Source organism: Armigeres subalbatus, chromosome 1, assembly GCF_024139115.2.
Source record: "Armigeres subalbatus isolate Guangzhou_Male chromosome 1, GZ_Asu_2, whole genome shotgun sequence".
NCBI classification, from domain to species: Eukaryota; Metazoa; Arthropoda; class Insecta; order Diptera; family Culicidae; genus Armigeres; species Armigeres subalbatus.
This window is the reverse complement of record NC_085139.1, coordinates 151,576,788-151,596,956: the sequence shown is the minus strand read 5'-3', so window position 1 is coordinate 151,596,956 and position 20,169 is coordinate 151,576,788. Positions and strand designations below refer to the sequence as shown.

The 20,169-nt window shown below is 40.5% G+C and overlaps 1 protein-coding gene across 1 annotated transcript; it reads left to right on the top strand.

Moving 5' to 3' along the window:
- The first annotated feature begins 321 nt into the window (after positions 1–321).
- Positions 322–18,609, top strand: LOC134205280 (structural maintenance of chromosomes protein 3). The gene is made up of 7 exons (XM_062680399.1): positions 322–478; positions 539–653; positions 14,068–14,207; positions 14,270–16,001; positions 16,777–17,431; positions 17,499–17,730; positions 17,825–18,609. Exons 1-7 carry the CDS (start codon positions 464–466, stop codon positions 18,539–18,541), a joined length of 3,606 nt encoding a protein of 1,201 aa, XP_062536383.1. The 5' UTR covers positions 322–463; the 3' UTR covers positions 18,542–18,609.
- Positions 18,610–20,169: the final 1,560 nt, after the last annotated feature.

Below are 20,169 nucleotides of genomic sequence, written 5' to 3'. Positions count from 1 at the left end.
GGCGAGTGAAGTTTCATGAGGGCAATGTCTACGTTTTTTTTAATATGAAGTTTTTGGCTCGTGCTATCGTCATGGAAACAACGTGCAAATTTTTTGAGTGTATAATTTCTGATTTCAGTGCATGTCAATAAAAATATTTAATTAGGGTCTCGCCGACATTTCTCACCAACATGAACGCAGGTTCGTGGTTGCAAACAATCCCATTTGATTTTGCCGTGACAGCTGCTCGTGGTTGCAAACAAACCGAGTAAAAGTGTGAGTGAAACGTGCGTGTACGTACACGATCGCTGAAAGCCTAATGTCAGTGTACACGTTGTACGAAAACGAATCAATATTCGGCAGGCGCTGTTTGAACCTTTGTGCTACACTTCTTGATAAAAATATTTTGCTTGGATGGCGTCGGAAGCTTTTGCTTAAACAACTTTTCATTATTGTGTGATGAAAACAAGCTGTTTTTGGAAAAATGCATATAAAACAGGTGAGTTTATCATTAGTATATAAAAGTACGTATTTGATTCAAGTTTTATCTTTGTTGCAGGTTATTATACAGGGTTTCAAAAGTTACCGTGAGCAAACTGTGGTGGAGCCATTTGACAAGAGGCATAATGTTGTGGTCGGAAGAAATGGTTCAGGAAAAAGTAATTTCTTCTACGGTACGTATTTAATTAATTTGCAATATATTTAGTATGTATTTAAGATATCCTGATGGTGGTTTTACCATATTGTGGTATTATCCGAGTTCGTTAAACACACTAACTATAATTATTATTTTGGACGATGGAGCTACCGTAATTAACTAACTTCCCAGCATCATTTTATATGGGGGATATGCTATGATTATTCATACATAATCACCAAATCTTCCTTTTTCCGGGGTATTCCCGCTTATTAATTCTCGATAGAATGAATAACGTATTTAGTCCTGTTGCCATGATGGTTGACCAATGTGACGACAAGGTCCAGCTACGTTACTTGATTCTGGTTTTTGGAGTTGAGTGGTCGTTGTTCATTACTGTTGGGACACCCTACTAACTGCGGGGCCATATCCTTTTGAGCCGAATTTTTTTCACGTGAGCCACATTTCTTTCAATCATCCTTCCTGAAATGGGGTCTGATATTTTTAACTTACATATTTCCAATTCGGTTCATTACTTTGTAGACAGTTTTGTCGAATGTAGGGGTGAGCTTTCCAGTTGAATGAAGGTTTTGTAATAGAATCTTGAGTCTTTTGAGTCTTCTCTCTCTTTTCCTTTATGTTTCAGTATAATGTCTCTATCATGAACGCCCGAATTGGTCGGCATCGCTGTTTCAATATCTTTCAAAAGGGGGATTTTTGATCGGATTATTCTGTTTTGCAACAACTCCGTGGGAGGTTTTCCCGCCACTGAGTGAGGAGTTGTGTTATACATTAACAGATATTGCAGTACCGTCATCGGGGGTGACAATGGGTCGAATGGGGGTGAGAATGGGTCACTGGTTCAACTACTTAGAATGCTTTTAGAATAGCAGGGTGTCGACTACCTGGAAAAACCTGGAAAGTCAGTCAGGGAAAAAAAATCACAAACCAAATATTGAAAATTTATAGTGATTTTTTTTTATTTCGAGCGAGATATTAAACTAAGGACACTTATGACAATAAAACTCTGAACCAATGTTATTCCATTGAAAAGGGACCAATAAAGGTATTGAAACGTCGGATCAGAATTAATATTGCGCTTTAGCCGGTCATAAGACTGCATAGCCGATAAACAATACTCCGAGGCAGTTATATTCGACAATCATCTCCACTATCAAGCTATAAAGCTTTTTTTGTGCCTGTTGGCAGTTTCTAAACTAAATGTCTACTACGAGGCCTTTTCATGTTCCCCATGGTAATCGAGTTTGTTTCTATTAATCTCTAAGCGATAACAGAGGTTCAAAGCCACGTTGCTCAAATGGTCACTGTTGAGACCTGATCCATTTTTTAAAAGATTATTTAGTTTGAGAGGTTTTGTGTTGGTGTCGTTTTGACTTGTTTGCAGTTTCCTTATTAGTAGCGTTTGAGTCATGTTCCCATCAAGCAAAATAAGTTCTGAAAATTGGTTCAAATACTTAATTATCAATCGCGAGAGTCATTCCTTATAAAATTATGTTGATGTACTTATGATATAGGAAAAGTTCATATAATGCGGTCTATCCTGATGAATTTAAATTGCTGACTAGTAACCAACTCTAATTGAAAACCTAATTTATCATATTACTTACTGATGAAAATTTAACGCCCAAATGTTTGAAAACTATCTCGTGAAAGCAGTCGAAACTGAATCAAATTACTGAAAAAGGCCATAGTTCAGAACCGTTCAACATACAATCAACTAGGAAGCTTGTTAAAAGAAAACGACGAATAGTATCTCTGTGGACCTGTGACGGCACTCCACAGCATCGGCATCATCTCTAAACAAGATTCTGTGGGTAATGTTTTAAAAACATTTCGGGAACTTCCATTTGATGATGGGGTTATACAGTCATTGGTCGATCCTCACGTCCTTAGGTGGTCAAAATAATGGTCTTGTAGAGAGAATGACAGTGGATAAAAGCATCATATGGTCTACCTCATATATGTAGGTGGCGAAGGTCTCAATTAAACGTTACTCGATACTCCATAGTGCTGTCCAATGAGAGCTTGAAGTAGCTCGAAGTTTCTCCCTGTCCTGCTCATGCCCATTTGTTGACAAAAAAGAACGAGCAGGACGGGAACAACTTCGAGCTGCTCATTGGACAGCACTCATAATTATAATGTTGTTGGCGGATAATGCTGTTATCAATGGTAATGTTTCAGTTTTACATTCGCTGCCGATGTTTATAAAACAATTTAATCAGGAAATATTCTGGTTGATCTATGATAATTTTGTCCAGAAATTACCTCAGAATTCTCACTGATAAGTACGAAATCCCTTGGATTTAAAAACAGCTGCCTCGATAGTTTTTATCCTGGAACTCCTTGATAGATGTTCAGTAGATTTTTTTCAAAAGCTCTTTTTCAAAAACTTGGTAGATTGTATGGTATTTACTCAAATTTAAATTGAACGTCTTCTTGGAGGAATCTATAAATTGAAGACGGTGTTCAATTAAATAATTTAAACCAAATTATTTAAAGTATTGCAGTGGTTAGAATGTTTTGCTGGGCTTACTCTAAGTGCTGCATAGATTTATGTGAGCTTGTAGGGATTGATCCGTAACCAATTTTAGAAGTCTATAAACTCCACAGGGAGTGAATAAGAATGCTTACTCCGTAATCATACTTGAGAGCCAATGGAAGTTTCTCGATATTCTCGAAAATACCTTTATCGTACGATTTTTTAACGGCATTAGAAGGATTTCTAGAAGCTTCTCTGACTGTTTGGAAGTTCAAAAGTCGTGTCAAAAGATACAACGGTTCACACAAATTTCCAGAAAGATAACGATTTGAATAAGTCCATCAGCTGTCTTGGATGTCCAGGGAGTTCAAGAGAATTCCTAATGGTGGATGAAGGCACCAGAAAACTTATAACATTAATTAGAGCCAATTAAAGAAACTTGTAAACTCTAATTTTGGGCTGTTACGCCCTTTTCAAATGTTGGTCTAGAAATATGAAAATCTTTCAGGAGTTATGCGCATTTACTTGAATCTTTGTGAACGACCAGAATTACCTACGATAATCTACAGATCCTTAACCCGTATCGGCCTGAGTGAAGGAAAAAAATCAAATCACTGCCTAGACTCAGTGACCCACCGGAATAACTCCGGATAGCAGGACCACATCACAAGTCCCAACATGTATTCTGAATTCTGGGATCCGTACAAGCAGAACAGTGATAAAACCAGGCCAATACGACAAAAAATGACGAAATGGCAATGATTTGAATTTTTTTCCTTCACTCAGGCCGATACGGGTTAATGTTCTGTTTCTAGAAGTGATTAGGTTTCCAGTAGCTCAGGAACTCATATGAACTTCAATGATTCACACATGCAGAGATTTTCATACGTTTCTAGGAATTTAAAAAAAAAAATCATATCTGGAATTTTTTGTGGAAGGGTCTGGAAAGTCAGGGAAAGTCAGGGAATTTTATTCTCAAATTTGAGTCGACACCCTGAATAGATTAAATGTATCTGAGGGCAAGAAGACTAAAATATTTTTGAACGATTTGGCTTTACGACCTTCAGACTGCTGGTGAGAGCGATGACTCATTCTCACCCCCAGACCCATTGTCACCCCCGATGGCGGTAGATCCAATTTCCAATCACGGTTGAGCGCATGACTGAATTTGGCGATTCAATAATGAACTGTTTTGCCGCTCCACTTCTCCATTTGCTTGGGGCCAATAGGGAGCGGTATGGTTTAACGTTATATTCCTTGCAAAGCAGTATTCCTCAAACTCCTTGCTAATGGATTGACGCCCATTATTCAATGTAATGGTTCTTGGATATCCCTGTCGTACGAAAATAGGTTCCAGACGTTTGATGGTTTCTTCAGATGTGGTTTTTTTCATTGTGCATACCTCCTTAGGTAGTCTACTCCAGTCTTAAAGGTGCAGCCCCGCGAAAATGTTTATCCGTGCTGCCGCACTCGAATGAACATTCGCTTAGGGCTCGAACGTGCACTCGTAAAAATGAACATGAACCCGAGCGTAGGCTGGATGCTCACGATTACAATCAGCAGACAATGCTGTTGGCTTGGCTTAGTTAGCATTTTGGTGTTAAAACTCTAGTTTTGATATAAATTGAATTTCAATGGTTCGATGATATTGTTCGTAAAAGTAGAAAAGAACTTATTTATCATATTATTATGCGCGTAGATATTTGAAATATCCTCAATGACAGAGTAAAAGGACATTCTACGAAAGACATAAGAATAAGAAAAGTCCAACCCCATACTTCTAACCATTTTTAATTAAATAGGCTTTAGACTTGTTGAGAAGAGTTTCAAAAATTCTTCCGGTGCTTCCCTGTGCATTTTTTTTAAATACTGTCTTTGCGCTTCTTCTCCGACTTTGAAAAAGGTGGGAACTTTAAGTTTTATGTAATATACTTTTAAATTCCAACTACTTGCACTGACCTATCTACAGTTTTGTAATCCGTGATTTTTTTACCTTCAGTCATTATCAAAGTAAATTTATTTATAGTAAACATCAACAGGCAAGAATTGTTCCAATGATGTGACTTAATTTTAATGATACAAACAGTACAGTATTTGAAGCACAAAACAAATATTAATTACCACAGTACCACAGAAATTTAGAGTTAACAGGAATTAACAACGATATTTAAAAAAAATCATTCATATTCATATAAGAAATAACAATATTGTCGTCTAATAAGCGAAACATATTTAAGCATGTTGTAAGCGAAAGATTTTAACCACGAAAGGGACGCCAAGTTGTACTCTCGAAATCAATGAATTCTCTGCATCGCACTCCTCTGGGGCAATTCGATTGTGTTAATACAGCTCCGCGATAGACTGTGTCGACCTCAATTTTTTATTTATTTTATTTATTTATTTCTTTATTTTTGGAACAATCATCGAACATCGTGGTCTACATGATTCATTAAAACTAATAACTAAAACTAATAAGCTCAAAATAATTTTCTTAACTATAATAACAATCAGTGTTGCCGAACATTTCGAAGTCGATTTTTAAAAATATCAATGGAACACGCAAAATCAAACATATAGTACACATTATTAAATACATCACACATAGAACGAATTGGTTCATTAAGTCCGTAAAGTGTACGGCAATCATTTATTTATTTAAGGCCTACATCAACAGACTACTTATGTCCTAATGATGGTAATAAAAAAAAAAGATATAAGATATAAGTATACATATCGTCAAAAGCTTTAAAAAAAATGGACACAAACACTAAAACAGCTATCTATTGCGAAGTGAAAAATTCTTTGAATCTTCGACGCAGCGTCTGACGAGGCAGGTTGAAGTCGAATATTGTAGAAACCCTGTTGAATATACGCTGTAATCCTTCAATACTACCGTTCATACTGTAGTTAGTCCAACGAAATGGCACTCTTAACATAGCGTTATTGCGAAGTGTTCTCGGCTGTACGTTAATATTAATCTGTTCCAAAATGTCACTACAATCTATTCGGCCTTGCAAAACGTCTACAACAAGTACAGCTCGAGCGGTGTTACGGCGTTCTCTTAGCGGCTCCAGATCGATAAGCTGACAGCGGCTTTCATTACGGCAGGCGTAATGGATCTCTCCACGGTAGTCTACGCAGAGCAAATCGTAGGAAGCGTCGTTGCACGGACTCAATTCGTTCGGCACCGTTCGTATAATTGGGATTCCAAACGGCGGAGCAATACTCCAGTATCGACCGCACCAGTGAGCAATACAAAGACTTTAGACAGTAAATGTCAGAAAATTCTTTACCCATCCGAAAGATGAAGCCCATGGTTTTGGAAGCCTTACCTACAACGTATGAGATATGCATTTTGTACGTCAGCTGGGAATCCAAAATTACGCCCAAGTCTTTGACATGACTCAGACGTTCTATGCTGGTATTCAAAAAGCGTGTAGTCGAATCTAACGGATTTTTAATCCGAGAAAAGTGATCATCGAGCATTTTGCCGGATTGACTATCATACGGTTGACGTTACACCAATTGGCAAAGGATTCTAACTGACGTTGAAGGAAATAGCAATCTTCGATGGATTGGATTTGCAAGAACATTTTCAGGTCATCAGCATACGATAGGCGGGGAACTTCGAGTACAAAATTCACGTCATTGAAATATAGTAGGAAGACTAACGGACCCAAATGACTTCTTTGGGTATTCCCGATGTAGCCACGAAGGAATCAGACCTGCAGTCGCCGATAGCAACCGTTAGTTGGCGGCCGGATAGATATGATCGGAACCATTCCAATAGAGTGCCATTTACTCCTAACTTGTCTAATTTGGCGATAGCGATGCAGTGGTTTAACTTATCAAAAGCAGCTGACAGATCTGTGTAGATGACATCTGTTTGAGCTCTTTTCGTCATGCTGTTCGTGATGAAAGATGTAAGGCACAATAAATTAGTACTAGTGGAGCGACCGGCTATGAATCCATGCTGAGTTTCGGACAGATACTGCTTGCTGTGAGAAAGCAGAGGATCCATCACAACGAGTTCGAACAGTTTTGATATTGCACTCAGCGAAGTTATTCCTCGATAATTGTCCACGTCACGTTTGTTCCCTTTCTTGTGCACAGGAAACATTTGTGCAATCTTCCAACATGAAGGAAAGATGCCACTGGATAAGGAAAGCCGAAACAGGAGGAGCAACGGATACTGCAAACTGGAAATGTGTCTTTTCAGGAAATTGGATGGAATACCATCGGGACCAGGTTTGATCGATGACTTTAGTTTTGATGCAGCAGAGGAGATCATTTCTTCGCTGATGTCGATAACACCTAGTACATGGCCATATAGGGGAACATTGTCTGCTGCGTGATGTACTTCGTTGTCGGTAAGCTGTTCATCGGTAAAAACGTCAGCAAACTTTAGCGAAAACAGTCTGCAGATCTCCTGCAGTGATGATACAGTTTCGCCCTTAAATGTCATAGAGGAAGGTAGGCCAGATTCCCCGCGTTGCTTGTTGACATGATTCCAAAACAGTTTAGGATGCGTTTTGAGATTGGTTTGGATCTTACTTTGATATCGGGAATAGCATATACGACTGACCCGTTTATAGGCGTTGTTGAGTCTGACGTAGTGATCCTTTAAGGAAAACGTGCGGTATTTAGTGTATTTCCTTAAGGCGGCTCTCTTGGCAGTTTTAAGTTCTCTTAATTCCCGAGTGTACCAGGACGGATGAGAGCTATTCTTGTATACTTTTTTGGGAACATGTCGGTCAATAACGTATGCCAAGATATGCGAGAAAGTCGACGCAGCATTTTCGACATTATCGGCAAGTATAGCGTCCCAAGGCAAATCGGATAGTACGTCGACAATGCTTTGATGATCGGCCTTCTGAAAATTGTATGACACGGAAGCGGGAAATATATCGCACTCGTTAGCCAGACTCACCGGAATTCGGACAACTGAAGGAGGATGATGAGGAATGAGCTTGACCATGGGAGCTGGAGCTGCGGCGATGAACGGGGCGACATCTTGCTTGCTCACAAAACATAAGTCCAAGCAACGTTGATTCTCATTCGCTACATGATTGATTTGAGATAGTATCGCCGTGCTGTAGTCATCGAGAAGATGCAAAGCACCTGAATGAAATACTGACCGATGTCCATCGGGATAGAGGAAACCATTGTGAGACGGTCTCCACGAAACACCGGAAAGATTAAAGTCGCCAATGACAAGAAGCTCATCCGCCGCTGCCATACCCTCGACTACGGTGAAGACGGAACGGCAGTGGGTATCTAAGTAGTCAACGTCACGTGTTCTATCTGGAGGTATGTACACGGCACAAAGGAAAATGGCGCTCTTCTTCAATTGGATGGATATCCAGACTTGCTCCAAACATTGCCACGTGGAATTTTCAATTAGCCTTGCCTTCAAACCACGCCGTACAGCAATGATGACACCGCCACCAGTAGATTTCCTACTATTTTCAGGATTTCGGTCACACCGATACGCGTGCAGGAAGTCGTAAAAAATTCCTAGTTCTGAGTGGTCTTTCTATGGCGTTTAGACAAATCATTGATAAAATATTCGGTGCATCAATTTTTGATATCAGCAATTTAGCTACAAAGATTGCTTTCGAATCCATTCGTCTTTTAAACAGTGGTTCCATGTTCAGAAGTTGACAGCGATCAGCATAAGGAGGCTATTCAAATCTGTTTGACCATGGAAGAAATCGCAAAGCGTATCGTATAAACTTAGATTGGATAGATTCAATTCTTGTAATCCAGTTATCAGTATGTGGGCACCATATAATAGAATTGGATTCTAGTACGGATCGCACTAGTGCGTAATACAAGGCTTTTAAACAGTATGGATCACGAAATTCCTTAGCAATGCGCATAATAAATCCGAGATTTTTACTTGCTCTAGCTATCATGCTCACATAATGACTATGAAACGTCAGTTTCTTATCGAGTATTACTCCTAGATCCTTAACTTCTGACACCCTTGTCAACTCAAAGTTATCAATGCTGTATGGGTACACAATGTCATTCTTTTTACGACTAAAACTTATAACATAACATTTTGATACACTAACAATCAAACGATTTCTAGAGCACCACGATATAAACAAATCAATCAATCTCTGCAATTGTAGACAATCTTCTATAGATCTAATTAAGAGGTACAATTTCAAATCGTCAGCATATACTAATTTGCACCCTTTTGGAAGAGATGTAGTCAAAAATGTTCAAATAATCAAATATGGATCGTATATTTTGTGTATGCAGATTATCTGTCGCAGAAGCCGAAATTAAAAGATTCTACGTAATGTGACTAAGTTGTCCGGCACTGAGGGATATCTCTCTACTTGGGTTGGGATGGGAATGTGTGTATTTTGGCAATGCAATAATCAACAATCAGGTGTATTTAACTCACGTACTTTACTATGTATTTACCTACTATAAAAAAACAATTCTATATGTTCAACACAATTTGTTGAGGGTTTGTGGAAAATAAAATAACTTAACACATAGTCTACAATACCGAAACATTTTATTTTTCTTCAATGGGTCTACATTTCAACTGCAACTATGACCTGTTTTTAACTAAGCATTCTCTATAAGCCATTAAAGGAAGTTATAATTGAAGCTTTTCTATGCCTGCCATTGCTCAGTTCTCATCCTAAGCACACAGTCTGAGCTCACAGCATGCGGCATGAGCACACAGCTTGAACACACAGCCCAAGTTTTGAACTTGAGCTCGAGCCTGAGCTGAGCCGCACCGCGTTCATTTTTCGCACACATGTTCAATGCTGATGGTGAATACGAGAACGCGCGCTCGGGATGAACATGCACTGTCAAAAACTGCACTCAAGCTCAGCGCGCGCCGCTCACGTTTTCGCGAAGACTGACTATTACTAGTACTCCCATGGGCCTAAGAAATCTATCGCTACGTCCGTCCATGGCTCATTAGGCATGATTCGACGCTGCATTGGTTCGGGAGCGGACGGTTTACTCACCAAACGACAACCTCGTAATCTTTTACTATTTTCTTTGCTTCTTCGTTCATGCCTGGCCACCAAACTCGGTCGCGCAAACGGGTGATCATATGTGTTTCGCCTGGGTGTCCCTCATGGGCAAGCTGCAACATTCAGGGTCGTAATTGCTTTGGTACTACTAAACGACATCCCCGAATTACATATCCTTCTAACAAACTCAAGTCCTTTTGAAAGGGAATATACGGAATATACCCCTTCCCGCCGGTTCTGATCATTTCGTTATTCCAGTCGCCTGTTAATATAGCTTCCATGACGATAAGTAACTCCGGGTCCTTATCTAATTCCGTAATCGCATTAATATATAGTTCGTCATCAGAGTTGTCCACATCAGTAACATCATCCGAGAGAGACAGGCGAGAAAGAGGATCGGCGATGTTTTCTTTCCCTGGCTTAAAAATTATACGAAATCTAAACGGCGGCAGTCTGAGCACCCATCTTTCAATTCGGCCAGGCGGCTGAGAAGTGGATTTGAAAATCGCTGTTAGTGGTCGATGGTATGTTTCTAATTCAAATTCTCTTCCGATAAGATAAAGACGAAATCTTTCGACACCACAAATAATCGCTAAGGCCTCCTTCTCGGTTGAATGTCTTGGTTGCAAGAATCGGAATGAATCTACCGACGTGTGCTACCAGGCCCAGAAAACTTCGCACTTCTTCGGCATATTTTGGATATCTGAACTTTATAATGGCTGTAATTTTGTCGTCTGTTGGCTGCAACCATTCGCGAGAAATATGATGCCCTAGAAATTCTGTTTGAGTAACCTTGAATTTACATTTCTTCGTGTCGAGAACAATGTTATGGGCCTCTAACGTTTCCAGAGTGCAGTTGAGAGCATCGTCGTGTTCCTTTTCTGGTTTTCCATAGATGAAAATATCGTCTTGGAAGTTGAAAACGGTTGGACAGTTGCACAAAAATTGTTCGATGGTTCTTTGGAAATATTCGGATGCACTGGAAATTTCGAACATCAGTCTGGTGTATCGAAACATGCCCAAGTGGGTAATAAAAATCGTGATATAACGACTCGATTCGTGTAACTCGACTTGATGGTAAGCATCTTTGATATCGAGACGAGAGAACCACTGTGCGCCATATAACCTTGCAAGAAGGTCATCTAGCGTTCACGGTAAAAAATCAACACGCTCAATTTAACTGTTCCATCTGTTGAATGATCAACTTTAAAATCACTATTATTGAAAATGCTATTCCTTTGATTTTGAAGTGGTGTCACACCTTTCACAAGTGTGTTGAATGCAGACAATTCCATAATATCAACACTGTTGATCAAAGTTCTACTCACTGGATGTTGAAATGATTAGCACTTCGATCAGCACCAATATTTTCCCCACTAGAATTGAAAGTGCTATGCTATTGAATTCACCGGTTCACGGCTATTGATTTAAGAGTGGAGGGATATTGGTGTTGTTCTAATAATAGATGACAGTTCTTGCATCTGTTCTGCTTATTTCAAGGGGGAACATAGACATAGACATTATTTCCATAGGGGACACCCACGGACTTGGCCTTTCAACCCTTCCAATAATACTCGATTTTAGTAGCCAGTTGAGTATGTTCAGGTTGCCATCTTTTCTAACATAGAACTTGGCGTTGTGAATAATGTCCGCTCGATCAACAACACGGATTCCGGCGTCAAAGGTGCATATGATTTGTAACGATTTCTGTTGAGCATATGCTGACAAACGTGTTTCAGATGGTCTGATATTCTGTATAGAGGGCAAGTAGGTACACTCATAGACGATGTTGAATTTGGAGCCAGAGTCAATCATTATCTCGATGTGGCGTCGCGTAACCTCTCTTTTTACCTGTGCACTGACCCAAAAAGTGAAAATTTTGCTATTTTGGCAGCTCAAATGGAGAAAAAAAAATATCAGAGTCGTTTATACTAATCAAAATCTAGTTATTCTAGGCATTTCCGCACACCAATTCTTTAAATTTAAACTCAGTGCACAGGTAGATTGAGGTTAGGGAAACGCCACTGCGATTAACACCTGTCCTACTTTGCACCACACCATTTCCTCATGATTATCACTTATAGCGCATATGAAATGAAAGTATTCGTAGTGTTCTGATTATCTTCTACTTTTTCCTGCATTGTAACCGCATTTATCTTGAGGCCTTTAGAACTTCCTTTTTACTGGCACTGACATGATAGAGTTTCGTTTCGTCGGATCCGTTCTACATTTCTTGGCAAAATGGCCGAAACGGTTACAAATACGACATTGTTCACTCTTCGCCGGGCACATGTTCTCTGAACGATGTGGTTTATTACCGCACTTTCCACATTCTATAATCAGTGGCTTCGACCGACGTGCCTGGTTGGCCATCCAGTTGGTTACTCGACCGGTATCTTCTTTGTTCCCAATTTGATTTACATATGCATTTTCTCGGCTGACCTCCAGAATGTTACCTGATGTGTGGGCATATTGGCATTCACGAACTTGTTGCTGGATAGATAGGAAGATGAGAATTAACCAGCTTGGTTAGATCGTCCAGATTAACATTTGATTTTTCCAGGATCTTCCGCCGGAGCTCTGGGGGAGCTAACATTACGATCTTATCAATCACTGCTGCATCTCTGCTTTCACCTTGCGTGGAACCGAATTGGCACTTGTTTGCCATAGTTTTTGCTCTCAACAGGAATCGGTCCAGCTGAAGGTTTCAGGGTCCAGAATGAGTATTCAAAGTATTCATGCCTCTTCAGTGCGAAGTACTCATCGAGTCTCCGGGAGACCGTGCCAAATTCATCGTCGTCGTTTTCCAGGTTGTTTTCTTCGTGAATAGGTAGACTTTTGTAGACTCTTTATAGTTGTCGTCCTGCGACGGCCAGGAATATATTCTACAGTCTTTTTCTTGGTGACAAAATCGCGTAATTTTTTTTTAAGAAAAGCGCCTAAATATTGAAATTTTTGTAAAAGGACCCCGAAACCGACAAAAAATAAAATTAAAAAAAAAGCTTAAATTTTGTTTTAGTGTGAACGTTTAGATTTCAAAATTCGCAAAAAAAAAATCACGGTTTGTTTAGCGTCATAAAAAGTGAAGAAGTGTTGAAGTATCATGAGAAAACAAAACCATTCGATTTTGGCAACATAAGTGTTCCGAACGTGTTGCCAAATTCGAATGGGGTCTGTATATAGATGGGTCAAATTTGTATCTTTCACAGATACGAAAAATAGAAAAAAAAACACGGTGCGTTGTGCCTCTCCGAGTCACCTTTATTTTCACCATGCGTGTTTATTTAAATTTAAGCAATTAACGAAAACAAACACAGAAAAAATAAAGAAAAGTAGTAAAATAAAGAAAAGTAGTTTTTCGTAAGACTTCCTTTAGTCAAGTCCACAACCTTAACAGAAAAGGAGTGATGTTTAATTATTATGCCAAGTTATTTAGCGTTTCATAGAAATTCGTTCGAACGCTGAAACACATTTATGCTGGTTAAAGTGGAGCTAACAAATCGTTTATTATACTTGCCTTATACATATACCTTTCAACAAAAACAAAAATCAATTTGATTATGGATGGTCACTTCGAACTTTAGTCATAAGACTTTTTATTTATTTATTACTTTATACATCAACAGACTTGATACAGCCCCAATGATGGTTAAAAAAATATAAATACAATATCACTTGTGACTGTAATTTAAGCATTTAAGGTTGTTGGTTTATGGTCAACCTACCTATCGCTAATTGACCTTGTTTAGCACCTTCTTGGCATCTGCCACAGGAAACTGGAATGAGACAACAAGATTGTTTATTCAACTTAAAAAAAAATGATGATCAACTTCTTATAAGCACTCATTATTTTCTTATCTGCGCATAGAATTATATTGTTTTTATTCTGCTTCCCAGAACTTTGCATCTTAATTATAATGTCAACTTTTGAATTACAGCTATCCAGTTTGTTCTCAGCGACGAGTTCACCCATCTACGGCCAGAACAGCGCCAAGCGCTTCTTCACGAAGGTACTGGAGCACGTGCAATGTCTGCCTATGTAGAAATCATTTTTGACAACTCGGATAACCGTGTACCGGTAATGCAATTGAAATTTAAAGAGTAATATCTAGTAAATAATGTGACAATTTTCGTTTTTAGATCGACAAAGAGGAAATTTTTCTGCGTCGAGTTATTGGCGCTAAGAAGGATCAGTATTTTCTCAACAAAAAGGTGGTTCCACGGTCAGAGGTTGTGAATCTACTGGAGTCGGCAGGATTTTCGAACTCAAATCCATACTATATCGTCAAGCAGGGTAAGATTAACCAGATGGCAACTGCTCCCGATTCGCATCGGCTAAAACTACTAAGGGAAGTAGCTGGAACCCGTGTGTATGATGAGCGGAAGGAAGAGTCTATGAATATCCTTAAAGAAACTGACGGAAAGGTAGAAAAAATCACCGAGTTTCTGAAAACTATAGAAGATAGATTGAAGACACTTGAAGAAGAAAAAGAGGAACTGAAAGAGTATCAGAAATGGGACAAGGCTCGACGTACCTTGGAGTACATTATTCACGAGACTGAACTCAAGGAGAATAAGAAGCATTTAGATGAGTTGGAGCACCAGCGGAAGAGCTCGGGAGACAAACAGAAATTGTTTACTCAGGAGATCCAAACCGCACAAGACAAGATAAAGAATGCACAAAAGTCATTGAAGGATGCGAAAAAAGACGTAACCACCACCAAGGATGAAAAGTCGGTTCTTACAACGGAACATCAGCAGTTGCTGCGTGAGAAAACTAAGCTAGATTTGACCATTTCGGATCTGACTGACGAAGTACAAGGCGATAACAAGTCGAAGGAACGTGCGGAATATGAACTCAATCGTTTGAAAATCACTATCGCAGAAAAAGAGAAAGAACTTGAGGCCGTGCGCCCTCGTTACGAAGCCATGCGTAGAAAAGAGGAAGAGTGCTCAAGGGAGCTTAATTTGAAGGAACAAAAACGCAAAGAACTATATGCAAAACAAGGTCGTGGCTCACAGTTTTCATCTCGTGAGGAGCGTGACAAATGGATTCAGGGTGAACTCAAATCATTAAACAAACAAATCAAGGATAAGATTGCACATCAGAATAAACTGCATGAAGATTTGAAAAGGGACGCTGCTAAACAACAAGATTTGGAGAAAAAAATTGAAGAGCATACAGAATCGTTTGAGCGATTGCGGGTTCAAATCGATGAACATAATAAAAATTACTACGAACTCAAGAAGAAAAAAGATCATTTCCAAACCATTCGCAACGACATTTGGAAAAAGGAAACCCAAGTTACTCAGACTCTTTCCGGTAACAAGGAGGAACTGGCCAAAGCTGATCAAGCATTGCGATCGATGGCCGGAAAACCGATTTTGAATGGACGTGATTCTGTGCGTAAAGTTCTGGAAAGCTTTTCTCAAAGGGGCGGCCAATTCGGTGATATTGCCAGATCATATTATGGTCCTGTAATCGAAAATTTCAATTGCGATAAATCGATCTACACGGCGGTAGAGGTGACAGCGGGAAACAGATTGTTTCACCATATTGTAGAATCGGATCGTGTCGGCACTCAGATCCTCAAGGAAATGAATAAGCAGAAACTTCCGGGTGAGGTTACATTCATGCCCTTGAATCGGCTGCAAGTTCGGATTCACGATTACCCGGAAGACCCGGATTCAATTCCGATGATATCCAAGCTAAAGTATGAAGAGCAGTACGACAAAGCATTGCGCTACATTTTCGGCAAGACGCTCATCTGCCGTAATCTGGAACGCGCCACAGAGTTAGCTAAAAGTACCGGCCTAGATTGCGTAACGTTGGAGGGAGATCAGGTTTCGTCGAAGGGTTGCCTAACTGGAGGTAAGATTCTGGGAGGTCAAAGTCGGAGGAATGGGGGAAAGGGGAGGGGAGTGCTACCCAATCTACAAATATAATCATATTGAAGCACATGCAATTTAAAAGGATGTAGAAAGGCAGAATGCTCTACTTGTTTGATAGGGATCAATGACCGCCTGAGTTAATATCCCTCAAAAACAAACCACCATCATCATCTACTTGTTTGCCTTAGTCCGGCAGAATTCATGCTTTGTCCGAAGGATTCTTCTATTAATTTGTCATATTCCGGGCGGAAATATTTATAATATATTATCTAACTTATCTAACTTGCCGTTCCCGATCAAATACTTTTTTCAGATAAGCTTTTAATTACACACCCATTTGCTACCCTCGTTTTTTCAAAGAAATAATTATCTTCTTTTCTACCTTATTCCTGGCAAATGCGTATTTAAAAAAAAAAAATGCAATGATATACATTTGTCTTTTCTGGGAAAATGTGCGTTACCAAAGAAGTTATTCACTCATTCTGTTTTTTAACATTATGCCAAGTATAACGTTATGTAAATTGGCCTTAAGACATTGCACTGGGGTTGCTTTTTACGCGGATAAATTTTATAAATTTCTCGATGTATTTCAATTTCCACTTGATTTGGAGTCAATTCAAAGGCCAGAACTAATCAAAAACAACCCGCGTAAAAAGCGCCCTTAATGTGCAACTCGTTATGGCAAAAAGCACTATTCCCCAATTTTGAGTAACATGTAACAAATCCAGATTAATATAAAACAACTATTTGATTAGGTTACTTCAATACGTCTCGATCGCGACTGGAAATGCAGAAGAAGCGATCCGAGTATTTGCAAATGATTGATGATTTGGATAAAGAATTAGGAGAATTCCGAACAGAGCTCAAGCAGACAGAATCTAGCATCAACAGTGTCGTCTCCGAGATGCAAAAAACTGAAACAAAGCAAGGAAAGTCAAAGGATGCGTTTGAAAAAATCCAAGCGGACATTCGTCTGATGAAAGATGAGCTAACGCGTATAGAACGCTTCCGCAACCCGAAAGAGCGTTCCTTGGCGCAATGTAAAGCCAACTTGGAAGCCATGAACAGCACCAAGGATGGATTGGAAAATGAACTTCACCAAGAGCTGATGTCGCAGCTTTCGGTGCAGGATCAGCATGAGGTAGATCAATTGAATGATGAAATCCGGAAACTTAACCAGGAGAACAAGGAGGCGTTCACTGCTCGTATGAGTTTGGAAGTAACCAAAAATAAGCTGGAAAATTTGTTGACCAACAATCTGTTCCGCCGCAAAGATGAATTGGTCCAAGCGTTGCAAGAAATTTCGGTGGAAGATCGTAAACGTCAGCTTACAAATTGTCGTACTGAGCTTTCGTCGACAGAGAAGCGTATCAAGAAAGTATTGAGCGATGTTGATGAAATCGATAAAAAGTAAGTTCAGTGTTACAACCTAATCTTAGTACGCATATAATATTAAAATGTATCTTTTTAACTGCAGAGTTAGCGAAGCTGTGAAACAACAGAAAGCACTTCAAAAGGAGCTAGAACTTTGGATGCAGAAAGAAAAGGAAGCTCAAGATAAGATGGATGAGGATTCCAAGCGCATGGAGAAATGGGCTGCTAAGGAGAATTTGTTGCATCAGAAGATTGAGGAATGCACTGAAAAGATTGCAGGTCTCGGAGCCCTGCCTCAGGTCGATCCATCTTACCAGAGAATGTCGTTGAAAACGGTGAGCATTACAAATAAAACGTCTTACTAATACATCAAATATTTTTAGCATGCAAGTTTACCAAACGGTGTTTAATGCTTTTTTTCCGCTTCAGCTTTTCAAGGAATTAGAAAAGGCCAATCATCACTTGAAGAAGTACAACCATGTGAACAAAAAAGCACTGGACCAATTTCTAAGCTTTTCTGAGCAGAAAGAAAAATTGTATAAGCGAAAGGAAGAGCTCGATATCGGTGGCGAGAAAATTCGTGAACTGATGCAGAATCTCGAGATGCGCAAGGTTGAAGCCATACAGTTCACATTCAGACAAGTAGCAGCCAACTTCACAGAGGTCTTCAAAAAACTAGTGCCGCAAGGATCCGGTCATTTGATTCTAAGAACACAGAAAGATACCGAAGGCAACGATATGGAAAAAGAAGTGGAAACCTCAGATGAGTTTACCGGTATTGGAATTCGAGTGTCTTTCACCGGCGTAGATGCCGAAATGCGTGAAATGAATCAACTCTCCGGTGGCCAGAAATCTCTGGTAGCGCTGGCTCTAATTTTTGCCATCCAGAAGTGCGATCCGGCACCATTTTATCTTTTTGACGAAATTGATCAGGCATTGGATGCCCAACATCGAAAAGCAGTGGCAGACATGATTCATGAACTGAGCGATAAAGCACAATTCATCACGACGACCTTTAGACCTGAGCTGCTGGAAAATGCTCACAAGTTCTACGGAGTTCGGTTCCGTAACAAGGTGAGTCATGTCGATTGTGTAACTCGCGAAATTGCTAGAGACTTTGTGGAAGACGACACTACACATGGTTAAATTTCATTCTTTTATCCACTGCTATTAGATACATTGTGATTCACAACATTGATCGAAATTCAGTTTTACCCACGTGAAAAGGCATTTTATTCGATATCACAATCTCCTAATTCTGTACTAGCTGCTTTACTGTTGAAACATACAAGTGTGCACGACCAAAGTAGAGGAAGAATCAGTGGTTAAATCTGGAAATGGGGTCCTAATGGTATACAAAAGGTAGTTACTAGTGACATTGCTGATTGTTTTCATTCACTTAAATTTGTCTACCGATCACGGTGGGCAAATCTAGCTGAAACATGGGCTGAATCGACGTATGATTAGGCTGGCTTTTTTGAGAGCCTCACTGAAATTCACGAACCGAGCTGTGCTGTGCTGTGCGGATCTCGGTTAATACATTTAATAAGAATGTTTTTTACTAAGGTATAGTGGGGATTGTGGGTAATGGTGTTAACCGAAAAGAAAACTCAATCTATATACATAAAAATGAATTTCTGTCTGTCTGAACCTTATAGAAGGTTCTTAAGATGGTTAGAGACCCGCCCGGTTGACCGACGCCGCGAAAGCGACGATACCATGTTGTTCTTCGCGCGGCCACTTGTTCGATAAAAGGATCGAGTTCGACAACAGAGCATGACCACCGGTATGACCCATGAAGCCGACTCCGATCCCTTGGACCACCTCTTATTTGCGCCTGAACTAGCCATCCTTGAGTCTACGCGCCACCTTCTGTGTAGCTCCGAGACGATTTGGGCGATAGCCGATAAAACGGCGTTCCAGCCAACTTCATCTTTACACATCCTCCGAACTAGGTTGTCCGGGGTAGTGTCCAGACCACATGTGGTCACGCATTGCGCGAAAACGTGAGCACACGAACAACACGTGTTCCGCCGTTTCCTCTAAACCTGCGCACACCAAACACTCGGGCGAGGCCGAGCAAGCCAGCTGCGTTACCTGCACTTTGATTTTGCAGCACGCTTAAACGCCGGGCACATCGATCCATGGGGTGCTTGGTGTTCACAGCTTTGCTGGAACAAATCAAACAATTGGGAGGGTTCGTGCAGCATTGTGCCTTATGTCCCTCCAATCCGCAGCGTCGGCAGAGATTGCTTCTGTCAGGGCCTTTGCAGTCGCATTGCTTGTGCCCCGGTTCCAGGCACTTGAAGCAAACTTCGGGTTGCTCGTATATGCGCACAGGGCATACCGACCATCCCACCTTGACGCTCCCTAAGTTGACTACCTTGGAGGCGTCCGCTGCAGATAGCCGAACCAATGATACCTGCGTCCCTGCCGGACCTTTCCGTAGCCGAACGGCTGCGGTGGACGTCTCCACTTCACACTGTCGCCGCAGTGCCGTGACGAACTCTTCGACTTCAGTGATCTCGTCCAGGTCTTTAACCCTTAGATTCACCTCCGTCGTGAGTGCCCTCACCTTGACCGTCTCGCCTAGGACCTCCTCCGCCAACTTCTTGTAGGCGGCGCCCTTTTGCGAGACGCCCCGCTTCAGCTCGAGTATCATCTCGCCCATCCGGGTACGTCTTATTCGACGTACGTCGGCGCCGAGTTCACCGAGCTTGACGTCACTCCTCATCGCCTTCAAAACATCCGAGTACTTAGCCTCGTCCGCCGTG